This window comes from Myotis lucifugus, unplaced genomic scaffold, assembly GCF_000147115.1.
Source record: "Myotis lucifugus unplaced genomic scaffold, Myoluc2.0 scaffold_237, whole genome shotgun sequence".
Taxonomy (NCBI): domain Eukaryota; kingdom Metazoa; phylum Chordata; class Mammalia; order Chiroptera; family Vespertilionidae; genus Myotis; species Myotis lucifugus.
Genome location: NW_005871285.1, coordinates 1,373,507 through 1,386,514, shown reverse-complemented (window position 1 = coordinate 1,386,514; position 13,008 = coordinate 1,373,507). Strand labels below are relative to the sequence as shown.

Below are 13,008 nucleotides of genomic sequence, written 5' to 3'. Positions count from 1 at the left end.
GAAGAAAATATTCAAATTATTATTTCATTCAGTGTGTAGCACTTGGGATTATTTTGTCCTTTCTCTGTGAGTCAGCATTAACTCGATATGTTTCAAACGTTAGGTGCCAGGCAGGCCTTCCTTTTCTCCTCACAATAGTTATTGAGTAAATGTACCTCGTCAAATATATGTTAAATACTATGAATAAACAAATTGCCTGGCTGTTGTGGCTGAGCGTTGGCTTTTGGACCAGGAGGTCACAGTTCAATTCCTGGGGCAGGGCACATGCCTGGGTTGCAGGTTCCCCAGTCTGGGGCGTGCAGGAAGCAGCCAATCAATGATTCTCTCTAATCATTGATGTTTCTATCTCTCTCTTCCTTTTCCTTGTTCTCTCTGAAAATCAATAAAAACATCGTTTTTTAAAAAAAGAAATCAACATGCTGCAATTATGATCTCCACTCTGACCAACCTTACAGTCTTGGGAAAGGGGTGAAGACTCCAATATATATATATATGTATATAGGCACAGCACTGATAAGAGACAATAGGGAGTGGTGGAGCCTGGGAATACTTGTAAAAAGGTTTTTGTTTAGTTCTCCCCTCCCTTCCTTTCTTCCTTCCTTCCTCGCTCTCTCTCCCCCCATCTCTCCTCCTCTCTCTCCCTTCCTCCCTCCTTTCTTTCCTTACAATACTCCACTAACTAAATAGAAAATTGTACAAGTCTTCATCTCATAATAGAGGTCCAGACAGAGATATGTAAACAAATAATTTTAACACAGTCAGCAGAACTTTAAAGAAACATTTCTAAAGCACTGTTGTTAAGAGCATAGACTCCAGAGCCAAATTGGCTTTGAATTCTGGCCCCATCGCTTACCAGCTGTTTGACCTTGGCGAGTACCCTTCCCTCCCTCTTTTCTGTTTCTTTTGGTATAAATGGTGACAATGAAAGCAGTTACTTCACTGAGCAGTAATTGAATTAAAACATGTAAAGCTATTGGAACAGGCCTTGGCACACTGTAAGCTCTAAATGAAAGAGAACTATACTAATTAGGAATGAGATCAGAGAGCACATATTACTGTATTAACTCCAAATAGACACAACCTACTAGACCTTAAAATGGAGGGAGTCTTGAACCACCTTGTGGGCACCATCCCCAAAGCGGAGATACCTCAGTGTTCGCTAATGCAGTGGGTTCAGAGGTCCTTGGCTAAATCAACACCCGCTCACGTCACCCAGTTCTGCATGATTCCTATCAAAGGAGCACTCACCTATGTCTTCTCAAAAGGAACCAAGAGGCATGGTGTACTATGTCAAGTTTGCCTCCAATAACATTGTCACTTCTGTGGTGTTTTCCACATTGACCATTCATTTAACATTTCCGTTTGCTTTATCTCAAATGAAGATAAGTCTTTTCCCACCTGCTTTGAAAATTAGCTAACCAGAGCAGTAAGTGGCTTTCAAACATCGCTTCGCCTCCATAGACTCTACAATATAATCAGAATGATAAAGCATTCAGATGTCCACTGTCTACTCAGTTACCACCCTAAAATCCAGTTATGTTTATCCCTGCACTGGCTTTGCGAGTGTGGCTCCCTGACGATGCACAGTTTAGGGAACAGAACTAGCCAAGGCTTTGCAAAGCCGTGGTCAGGTGTTTTACCTCACTAATCTTGCTTTCTTCTCTAAAATCATATTGCATTTTCCTGCATTGCCGTACAGGATCTATTTCTCAGTATCCTTTAAAATTTGGACCTTGAGGAAAATATGTGTGGGAAAAGTTCTGAGACAGGCGTGGGTTATTGTGTAAAGAAAACAATCCTTCCCTAAGAGGACTGGAACCCTTTGCTGTTTTTCTCTCATCTGCTCTAAGAATTCTGTAATGAGATTTGCAAGAACATTAACTATTCTATGCCAGGTAATTTATGTAACCAGACAAATGAAAATATGTGTAATTAGACCAAGGTGAATGTGCATTTGTAATATTACATAGTATAACTACTGGTTAAAAATATGGGCATAGAGAACTTTCTAGAAGACAGCTCATCACATGTTCCCTAGTGGTTGGTTGTCTCTGGTTATTGGAATGGTGTATTCCATTTTGGTTCTTTCTAATTATCTGTAGTTTTCAGTTCTCCAAAGGAGCAATCTTTATTTTATAATTAAAACATTAACAATGTAAATTACCACACAACGTATGGTAGGTGCTTTGTTATTTGCCTACCTGGCTTTGTATGTCTTAATCTACTCTTGCTCTGGTTATTTCATTACATGTGCTCTGTGGCTTGCATGTTTCTTCATTTCCTTTCTCATTGTGGTTCCAGCCTTCATCATATCATTCCAGGGGACCAGCCCAGGGCCTGCGGTTGCTGAAGGAGTGCAAAGACAGGGCAAGTTACATCCTCACCAGCATCTAGAACCATCCACTTCCTGAGATTTCCATGCCTTCACTCTTCCTTCTCTGAACCTAGCTTTGCACCATACCTTCCCCCTTGCTTCTCACACTTTTCCAGTCATTCGTCAAGTGTTTAAAGAGTGCTTACCTGGAATGCAGGTCGCCCTTCAGCGGATGAGCCACATGACACTCATGTACTTGGTTCATGATCTGCTTCCTAAGTGCCTGGTTGGCTCCTGAGACCTGGTCCTCTGCATGGCAGCCCTCTCTTCCATTGATTATTACTGTCCTGCTTCACTCCACATTTGAGTTGATGCTATCTCACGTGTATGCACACTTACCTATCCATCCTAATGCCTTTAGGTAGCGTAAGAACCAGAACAATCACTGATTTGAAAACCAAACACTAACATCCATATTTGGCGGGGGGGGGGGGGGGGGTAAATCTGATTTAAAGCAATAAGCATGTTTGGGCAGATGTTTTCTTGCTTCTAAATTATTGTGTATATGAATAGTGGAATCAACCAAAAATACACTTCCAAACTTTGACCAGTTCACCAGCAATTCTTGTACTGGAGAAGATTGAGTGATGGTGGTTGCAGGGGCATCAGTGATGATTGTGAGTAAGCCCTGGTTGCAGGGATAGTCTTGTGCTGTGCACTTTGAATGCATCATCTCCAACCTTTACTCCTAAATCACAGTCCACAAGGCAGCTGTCGTCATTTTCACCCCTAATTTACAGCTGCAGGGGCTGACACACAAAGGTTGACTCATCACCAAGCGCACATATTTAGTAATGGTTGGGGTGGAGTTGGGATACGATTGTAGGTCTGTGTGACTTTAACAATGTAGTCTTTTTACATTTATGAGTATATCCTATATAATAAAAGGCTAATATGCAAATTGACCAAATGGCGGAATGACCGATTGCTATGATGTGTACTGACCACCAGGGGGCAGATGCTCAACACTGGAGCTGCTCCCTGGTGGTCAGTGCGCTCAGCCAGAAGCCTGGCTCACAGCTGGCAAGTGCAGTGGTGGTGGCGGGAACCTCTCCCACCTCCGTGGCAGTCAGACATGCCCTTGGGGCTCCCGGATTGCGAAAGAGTGCAGGCTGGGCTGAGGGGGACCCCCTGCCCTCCAGTGCACAAATTTCATGCATCGGGCTTCTAGTATATATATATAATCTTTTTAAAAATATTTTATTGATTTTTTTCTTTACAGAGAAGAAGGGAGAGGGATACAGAGTTAGAAACATCGATGAGAGAGAAACATCGATCAGCTGCCTCCTGCACGCTCCCCACTGGGGATGTGCCTGCAACCGAGGTACATGCCCTTGACCAGAATCAAACCTGGGACCCTTCAGGCCCCAGGCCGACACTCCATTCACTGAGCCAAACCAGCCAGGGCAAATCTTTTAAAATAATATTTATATAATAAATCTATGTAGAAATACTATATACAATTTAATTGTTATTATTTCCCTTCAGTTACTTATTTGGAGATGTTAATTTCTTTTCTTTCCAAACAAGGAAAGTGGCTTGAGAAGCTCAAAGGCTTTACCATAGAAACAGTGCTCTGTGCTTAGGTCTATAATCAAGTAAAGTAGATCGAATACAATGGTATCTATAAAAGAAACAGACAGATCTATTATCCTCTTTCCACTGTTCCCTTCCCTCTCCTATACAGGCATGCTATTTCTTAGCTAAATGGTATTATAGAAAAGCAGTTTCCTGGGAAAATAGCTAATTTTAACCTAATAAACTTGCTTACCATTTTGTAATATAAATTTCCATTTTAATTCAGTAAACCTAAAACTGTATGGATATAAAACGCATTCAAGTTATAGCTAACTTCGGATTGCTTTTTTTTAAATATTTAATAACATGACATTTGTCTCTGCTTAAAATTAGTTTTTAGTTTTAATTTAAATTGAATTAAAACATCTATTTATCTTAGAAAAATCTCAGAATTTAGCATGAGATTTCCCTTTGCAGAATCGCATTTACAAATGTAGGTTTCTCTCTCTCTCTCTCTCTCTCTCTCTCTCTCTCCTCTCTCACTCTCTCTCTCTCTCCTCTCTCTCATTTATATCTCCTGAGCTTCTTCCATGGGTGCTGACTGCAGGCCCCAAGTTGAGAGCTCTTTACTCTGTGGCACCCATTGGCTCTGGAGCTGTACTGCTGACCAAATGGCCAGCCTCCGACATGCCATTATCCTGACCCTCTCCATGAAAACCTGAGCTTGCACATTCGTTGGCTTAGGCATGGTTCCTCCGCTGCTGGGAGGGGTGCCTTTGTGCTGAGAGTCGCCCAACCTGAGTGCCACTGCTCTTACCCAAGCTGTGGCTCATCCCAGTGTAATCCGCAGAATTTGGGATCAACTGTGTGGCTCCCTAGTTTCATGTGCGGAATAAATTTCCCTTTTCTTTGAATGGGTGGATCCATTCCACTTACTCGTACCTGTGGTGACCCTCTCAAAATTTCATCAGGTTTGCCTTGGTGTGTAATGTTCTTTCTAGCCACACTGTACAGCAGTGGTTCTCAACCTTCCTAATGCCGCGACCCTTTAATACAGTTCCTCGTGTTGTGGTGACCCCCAATTTCATTGTTGCAAATTGAAAATAATTAAAGCATAGTGATTAATCACAAAAACAATATGTAATTATATATGTGTTTTCCAATGGTCTTAGGCAACCCCTGTGAAAGGGTCGTTCGACCCCCCAAAGGGGTCGCGACCCACAGGTTGAGAACCGCTGCTGTACTGAATGGCAGTGAGGTAGCTTTCTTCTCCAGAACACATAGCTATTGGCTAATGAGTCTTTTGGAGGAGCCGGGAGGAGAAGGAGGTTTACTGTATGTGAGCCTGCCACAAGGGTGGGGCTTTTGGATTGAATATGTAGCTCCTAACCGCCAGCCTCCGTCTTAAACTTTATTTGGTCCGCTAGGGCCATGCATCATGAAAATTCACCATGGTGCCAGCACCCTAATGGATTTTTAAGTTTCTCCCCATCTGTTCTTATGTATCAAGCTATTTGTTGGTGCATAGGCATAAAAAAAGAGTAAGCTGGTAAGCAACATAATATGTTTATTGTAGATTGTAGTCTCTTTTAAAAATCCAACAGCACAATATATTTCCTTCCACGCCCACATTTCCCAAGTGTAAAAAGTATCACCGCACGGGTTGAAAGAACTATAACACTAACTGAGCGAGTCACATTATATTCTGATCTGCCTGTAAAATGGAAGGAGATGTGTGTTTGTAAATGTTCCCGTGTATCTGAGGATAAATTACGGTGCACTCAGGCTTTCGATGATCTAATTGACTTTATTTAAATAAGCTAGGCTTTGATTAATAGATGAGAAGTAGTCTTTTCTGTGAAGAAAATATTGAATGAATTGTTTCCCCTACATGAAATAATTGGTCCTATTAACTCTACTCTTCTAGTTTATTGAAGTTTTATGCTCCTGCGTATGCTCTGCTAGGGGAGGCTTCCTTATGCCTCTCCCAGTCCTCTCTGCCCCAGGCGGATACCCACCCCATTGCCCTGGGCCGAGTCTCATCCTAGTTAATGATCTCCCTTTCGTTCCCATTCCTGGGGTCTCTTTGTGCAAATATGTACCTATCAATTGTATGGTGTCAGTATTCACCATCCACTTCACCTTCTCTGTCTCTGTTCTCCACATCTCATCCATCCGGGGTCTCTTGTTTCTCTAACACAGGTCTCATGAATATTCCCTCCCTCCTGGTACCATCCACTTCACCTTCTCTCTGTTCTCCACATCTCATCCATCTCGGGGTCTGTTGTTTCTCTAACACAGATCTCATTAATATTCCCTCCCTCCTGGTACCACTTGCCTTTTTCCTGGGCCAGGCCCTCACCCTCATTACTGCTCTCAGATTCCAGCTGCACTTGCCCTGTTAACAGGTTTCTCTGCGCGAGCCGTGTCCCCTCCAGTTTATTTATGTAATGCAGCTCAAACAAAAATCTATTCATGTCACCTCCCTCCCTGCAGAGGACACAGTCCAAATCTCTCCCATAGCATTCCAAGCACCCGGACCTCTTCCCGGTACCCCTTCCTCACTGTGCCTTCCCCGCGACTGCAGTCCCCTACCCTCAGCGCCCCGTCCAGGTTTCCGAGCCTCCCACACGGTTCATCTGTCCAAGGTGCCCTTCCCACCTTCGTCTTCCCGGTGAACCTCTTAGTTCTTCCAAGCCCACCCATCAGAGTTGAGAGCTTCCCCCCCAGAATCACAGTAAATGAGTCAGTCACTCCCTCCTCTCTTTTGCCTGCACTCTAAATCATATGCCTGTTATGGCATGTGATCATTGCATTCTGGGTATGCATTTAGAAGTGGTTTCCATATTAGACTGGGAACTCCTTGAGACCAGGGCATTCTCCGTCACCTGTGTCATTCCAGAACCTAGTGGAGAATCTGACACAAGTATGTACTAGTATGTGCTCAGTAAACATTTGTTGGATTAGTTCAGTTGTCTCATAAGTGCTGTCTAGAAAGTAGGTCCCTAACAGTATTAAAAAACTAAAGTAGGGCTTGCCTCTCTCTTTCTCCTAAGCTCCAAGGGCCCTTCTTTTGCCTCTGTAATTGTTTCCTGAGCCCATGTCTTCTATGACTCACTCCTACCTTTGTGACTTTCTCAATAAATAAACTTTCTCTTATAGTTTTAGTCTTGCCTCTGAATTCTGAACTGAGAGGGGAAAAAAGATTAAGTTAGGGTATCTTCTATAATCTGTTACTATGGAATTCAATTAAGGGTACAGTTAATGAGACCTAAACTTTTCAGTTTCATTCCTCTGTGGAGCAGTACATTTTGTACCTGGACTGTCAGTAGCCTCACCTAGCTGCCTAGTAAACATCGTTGGTTCCTAGAGAAATGAAGAGTGAGAATGATTAAGGGAAGGGCAAATTCCTCTCAACTATCAGACACATTGACTTAAATACATTCCTTATTGATACTCAGAGCATAATTCCACACTCAATGGGAAATGAGCACATTGATTTGCCCACAGCACATGTCCATGTGCATGGATCCATGTGCATGGATGCATTCGCTGTGAAAGGTTCGGCTGTGTTCAAGCACAGGAATGGTCATTGGTAGTTTTTCAAGGAGAACAAGGATCGTCCATCCACAGATCTTCAGGAATGCCAGCCTCCGAGCCTCCCGTCCACCCACTTGCCTTCTGTGTTTGTCTTCCAGGTGAGACCATGCGCATCGCCTCTTCCGAGTTTGCTGATGACCCGTGCTCATCCGTGAAGCGTGGCACCATGGTGCGGGCGGCCAGGGCCTTGCTATCAGCTGTAACCCGCCTACTCATCCTGGCGGACATGGCAGATGTCATGAGACTTTTATCTCATCTGAAAATTGTACGTATGTAGAATTGACCAACGCTTGCTTTATGTGGGCGGCGCTATTGACCGTGTATATCACAGCGCTGAACTCTACAAAAGACTTCAGTGCTCACTAGATCACTTGCTCATTCACCCGTGTGGGTACTACCCCAACTTTTTCATATAGTACAGTTAACTCAATAATATATTTTAAAAGTTATAGACGATTCACTTGCATTATTTTTCTTTGAAAACACAGAGTTTGGATTTCCCCCCGACTTCCTGGAGTACAAACCTGCATTCATGCAGGCCGCACGGGCTGAGCACAGGGCACTTGGTGTGGCCCTGTCTTGAAATTGAGAGCAACACTGGTCCATGTGATAGTTTAAAAAGGCCAGCTTCCCCTCTCTCTCTCCTTTTCTATCCCCTCCTATTGTATCCTATCCTACTCCAGGCCTTGCAGCTGCCTGAGTAGAGGGCGGGGACGCAGCCTGCTGATCCGGTCGTGACATGACACTGTAACAGATATTTTGCATATTTCTCTATTATTAATATAGATATGGGCTTTGAGCCTGTCTTTGTCTGGCAATGAAAAGGAGCCCAGTCACACCTCCCATAGCTAGAATCCATCTTGTCACACCATGTCTGACATCTGTCACAGCCGGACTGGGTCTGTGGCACCTACGTCCCCCACCAACCTGTAGAACTCCATTATGTGTGCCTTCTTGTCACAGTTCTTTGGTTCCTTTTAACTCTTTTGTTTCCTAATGAAAATGGAGCCCTACCCCATTCACAGATTTACTGGACCAGGGGCCAAGGCCACCTTCCTAGTCCTTGCCAGCTAGGCCTTTCTCTAGTTTCCTAGTTACTTACTGGGATCTAGTTGCAATCAAGTTGCTTCAACCAGATCAATTAAGACGAAGGTAAGTGCTTAGGAATATGGCTGCCGCCTGGGCTCTCTCTTCCACGCCCTCAGTGAATCTTATCCCTGGACAATTGGTACCAACCCTGGACTGACCTCAGGTCTTAGATGAAGGGAACCATGCACTTTCCTTTTTGGGGAACCAACCTATTGCCGGCTTAGTTCCCCTAGCTCCGGCCTTTCCTGGCCCATCCCTTTCCCTATTAGCTAACCCTCAAGGTCTCACTTATCTTTTCAGTGTAATGAACAATGAGGGGGCCGCTGAGGTGGGACATGAATAATGAGAGTCTGCTCTCCCTTCACCTGCCATCTCAGCTTTGTCCAGTCATTTCCAAAGGAATTTCCCAAACCACAAGTGTTTTTTATCAAAAAAATCTTGGGCCGGATCTTTTCTCCAAGCTCACCCCAATAAAGCATCTAAGATTTCTAAGTTATGTGTAAACGCTGCACCACGAGGCAACACCTCAAACTGCAGCATCTCCAGCCTGCAGTCCAGGTTCCTACAGCGCAGGTCGCGTTGTGGGCTCTCTTGCAGGTGCCGAGGAGCACAGAGGCACCCAGCAGCACTTGCTGGGGAGTTTTTCTCAGGGTTTTCTGAGAGGAGTCCCTGCGAGAGCCAGGGCAGGTTCTTGCAAATAGGATGAAGTGAGCGGTATGAGGAGAGACTTTACCTACGTCAGAGCATATTGAGAGGAAGTACAGCGTTAGGATGAACCATTTGGCCACTGGGGTGAGACTGCCTAGGTTTAATCTGGGTTTGATGTCCACTTGCCTGGCATCTGTGCTGTAACTCACCACAGAACCTCCTGACATCTCAGACACTTCCTCTGTTAACATGGCCTGATGACAGGACAGCCACAGTGTTGTGGGAGGTTGAAATAGGGGAAATTCTTATGAAACATGCATCACAGGGTCTGGCACAAAGTAAGTGCTGGGTGAATGGGGACTATGTTGCAGCTCTAAGATCCCCGGAACCTCTTGCACCAGCAGTGCAGGCTGGCTCTCCTCCAGCCCCGCCTGTGAGTCCTGTGCATGGTTTAGGCCAGTGGTTCTCAACCTTGGCTGCACATTCGAATCACCTGGGAATCTTTTTAAAATCCTGATTTCTGGGCTCATCCTCCAGAAATTCTGTTTCTTTGTTACTAATGGTGCGGCCCCACCCCATAACAGAGAAACGAGAATTTCCGGAGGATGAGGCCCAGAAATCAGGATTTTAAAATGATTCCCAGGTGATTCGAATTTGCAGCCAAGGTTGAGAACCACTGGTTTAGGCAATGATAACTTTGTTCACAGTGTGTTGGAGACAAAGTTTCTCTTCCCCCCCACCCTGCCCCACCCCCCCCCCCCACATACAGCCTATTTAGACTGCAAAGGCAACATTTTAAGAAAGATCCTTCCCCAGATGAACAATCTTCCTTTAGCAGGGAGAGACTAGGACTGAGCCTAAAGAAATTAACTGTGCAGCCCACATGTCATTCTTCTCCCCGCTGTGGAAGGCCCTGGGCAGCCATTCTTGGGGAGCGAGGCCAGGCTAACATCCTCCCTGAACTCTCCGATGGGGACGGTGCTCACTACATCCCAGCCTGCAATGTGATGTAAGGCGCCAGCTGCTGCGCGCGTTCCTGCCTTTCCACCCACCTGTTTTGAGCAGTGCTGCTGGCTGACATCACTGCAACCTGCTGTCCTGTGGAGTCTATTGTATTCTTTTCTCAACACAGCAGCTTAAAGGAATTTTAAAGAAAGGATTTAGCACAAAAGCCTGGAAAGGTCAACCCAGTAGTATTAAGAAGTCCTGTCAGACTGTCAGGAGTGAAATTAAAAATGATTGCAGACTAACACACGCATTTGTTCTACTTGGAGCGCAGCCTGGTCGCGAAGAGCAGCGGTGGAAGGTGGCCACCTTGTGGCCCAAGTGAGGAATTGCAACTTCTGGTGCTGAATTACTGGGCTGTGGTCCAGCACTTCCGGTTCAGGCCAGTCAGGGTTTCAGACAGGGTGTTAACACTTAATTGCAAATGAGCAAGGCATATAATTCTTCCTAGCGGCATTTTTGTTCTTTTCCATAGAAGTGCATCCTCTCATAAACAAACTAGTGTTGTCTGCCAGCATCTATTGATCTGTTTTCAGCATAAAGAATCTCTTGTATTTTGATGAGCAGGTTAGAATTATCATCTATAACATTATCGAGGTTTTTTTCCAAATTAAAAAAAGGAAAGTGTTTTTCATCATATATATGATAAAACATAGATGAGGCACATGGGACTCACCATTTTCTATAGTGAGTCCTTAGCTTCCTGCATGGTAACTGCTGCATGGCTATTTCACATTTAAGCATTACACGTAACATTTTAATTTTTGTCTTTTAGGCTATATGGCATATTTTTTACTGCTGTCCTTTCCAGATATTGATTTTTTTCTCACTTCTCAGTAAATTACAGGAACGTAGAGGGAATTGCATTCTTATCAGAAGCTTATATTCATGTTTCTTCATCAATAATTCATTGACTAGATGAAGAATCGTTCAGTTAGTCTCCTAAAATACCCATCACCCCTGCCCTGCAACCAGATAGGTAATGCTGGCAAATCAAGTCACCATGAGCCGAAATCGCCCACCCTCTAACAAGAAGTAGAGAGTAGGGAGCTCTGAGAGGCGGTGTGATTGGTCAGGGTCTCTGCATCCTGTTACCTTGTGATTACATTTGAAACTGAAGATCCCATGGCTGCTAAAATGTCCATCTCTTCATTTAATATAGATAGGCTAGTTGTCCATATGATGCTATCTGTTCTATCACGCTTGTGTTTTTGTGTGCTTTCATGTGGAACCCAATTTTGAGCATATTCTGTTAAGGGTCCACATGACTGCCAAAGTTGTGGGGGTTCTTTTTGTTTTTGTTTTTAATATATTTTATTGATTTTTTACAGAGAGGAAGGGAGAGAGATAGAGAGTTAGAAACATAAATGAGAGAGAAACATCGATCAGCTGCCTCCTGCAACATCGATGAGAGAGAAACATCGATCAGCTGCCTCCTGCACATCTCCTACTGGGGATGTGCCCGCAACCCAGGTACATGCCCTTGACCGGAATCGAACCTGGGACCTTTCAGTCCTCAGGCCGACGCTCTATCCACTGAGCCAAACCGGTTTCGGCTGTGGGTTTTGGTTTATTTTTTTTACTATACTTGTTTCCAATTTAGGAGCCTAGTGATGGGGTAGTAAGTGACAGAGTTCGAAGCTGAATTATCACCAAAATAGGAATTTGATGTTCCCGAGCAAAGCTAAAGCACTCATTTGCACATCAGACATCTTTTTAAAATCCTGAATGGTAATTGCATTTATTGTTGAAGTCGCCGCTGATTGATTCCCTAGCCAGACACCTGGTGTCTCCTGCAATCAGTGGACATTGTGTGTGAGGTTGGCATGTGGCACTTCAGACTTCTAAAGGAACCCTGCATTTCAATCAGTGAGGAACAGGGGTATTTATTTCCCTGGCCTCTGAATTAATGTAATCAGGTTATATTGTCAATTTTTAGCTTTGGTGATGGCATTGCACATGAACACATCTAGACGTTTGTGTCAGAGAAAACAATCACCTTTATTTTTCTTTTCTATCCTCAGGCTAGGGCATAGAATAACAGCGTTCTCCATTCTCTACAAAATGGAAGGGAAAAAATGGAAACAGCAAGCCCTTAGCCAACTTCTCAGGAAAGCCATATTTTCTTAGTGGCTACCGAGAGCGACCTCACAGTCGGCCATTGTTTGGGGCATTGATGTGACACGGTGACTAATGTCACCTGTGCTTTTTGTGCCACTAGCATCAGCTCTTCTTGTACATCCTCAGTAACGTATTGACTCCAAGCAGTCTCCCATTTAGTCCCAGCTCTCATGTGGCTCCTGAGTTCGAACAACAGCAGTCCACTGGAATAAAATCCCTTCGTCTCAGATGATAAAGTTAGAAATTGCTGCCCATGTTCTTAGTGAAGCTTTTCTGTCTGAGCTCTCATGCAGCTGGATTCTTCAGAATGTATGCATTTAGTTATCCTTTCAAGAAATACTTATCGGGTGCCTACAATATGTAAGACACGGTGTGGCAAGTATATAACTTCAGAGGTAAGGTAGACTCAGAGCCTACCTTCAAAACTTTATAGGCTCGTGGGCAGATACATTAAGAAAGAGTGCAATTAATGCCGGGAAATGTGCACATTGGTATGGACTCGCTTAGAGGGAAAATACAATAATTAGGACGTTTTCCATTTTAAATAACAGAAACCCAACTTCACCTGATCTTTTAAAAAGGGAATATATTGGCTCATCAACCAAAAGTCCATAAGGCAATAGCTTCAGGCAAGGGTTGATCAGGGCACAAAA

The 13,008-nt window shown here is 44.1% G+C and overlaps 1 protein-coding gene across 7 annotated transcripts in view; it reads left to right on the top strand.

The window, feature by feature from the left end:
- The window catches only part of CTNNA2 (catenin alpha 2), a 962,766-nt gene that overhangs the window by 185,659 nt on the left and 764,099 nt on the right, over nucleotides 1-13,008 (top strand). For all 7 annotated transcript variants that reach the window (XM_006098480.1, XM_023762210.1, XM_023762215.1 and 4 more), the window contains exon 3: nucleotides 7,591-7,757. In XM_006098480.1, the coding sequence (XP_006098542.1) occupies nucleotides 7,591-7,757 (167 nt within the window). The remainder of the gene's footprint in view (nucleotides 1-7,590; nucleotides 7,758-13,008) is intronic.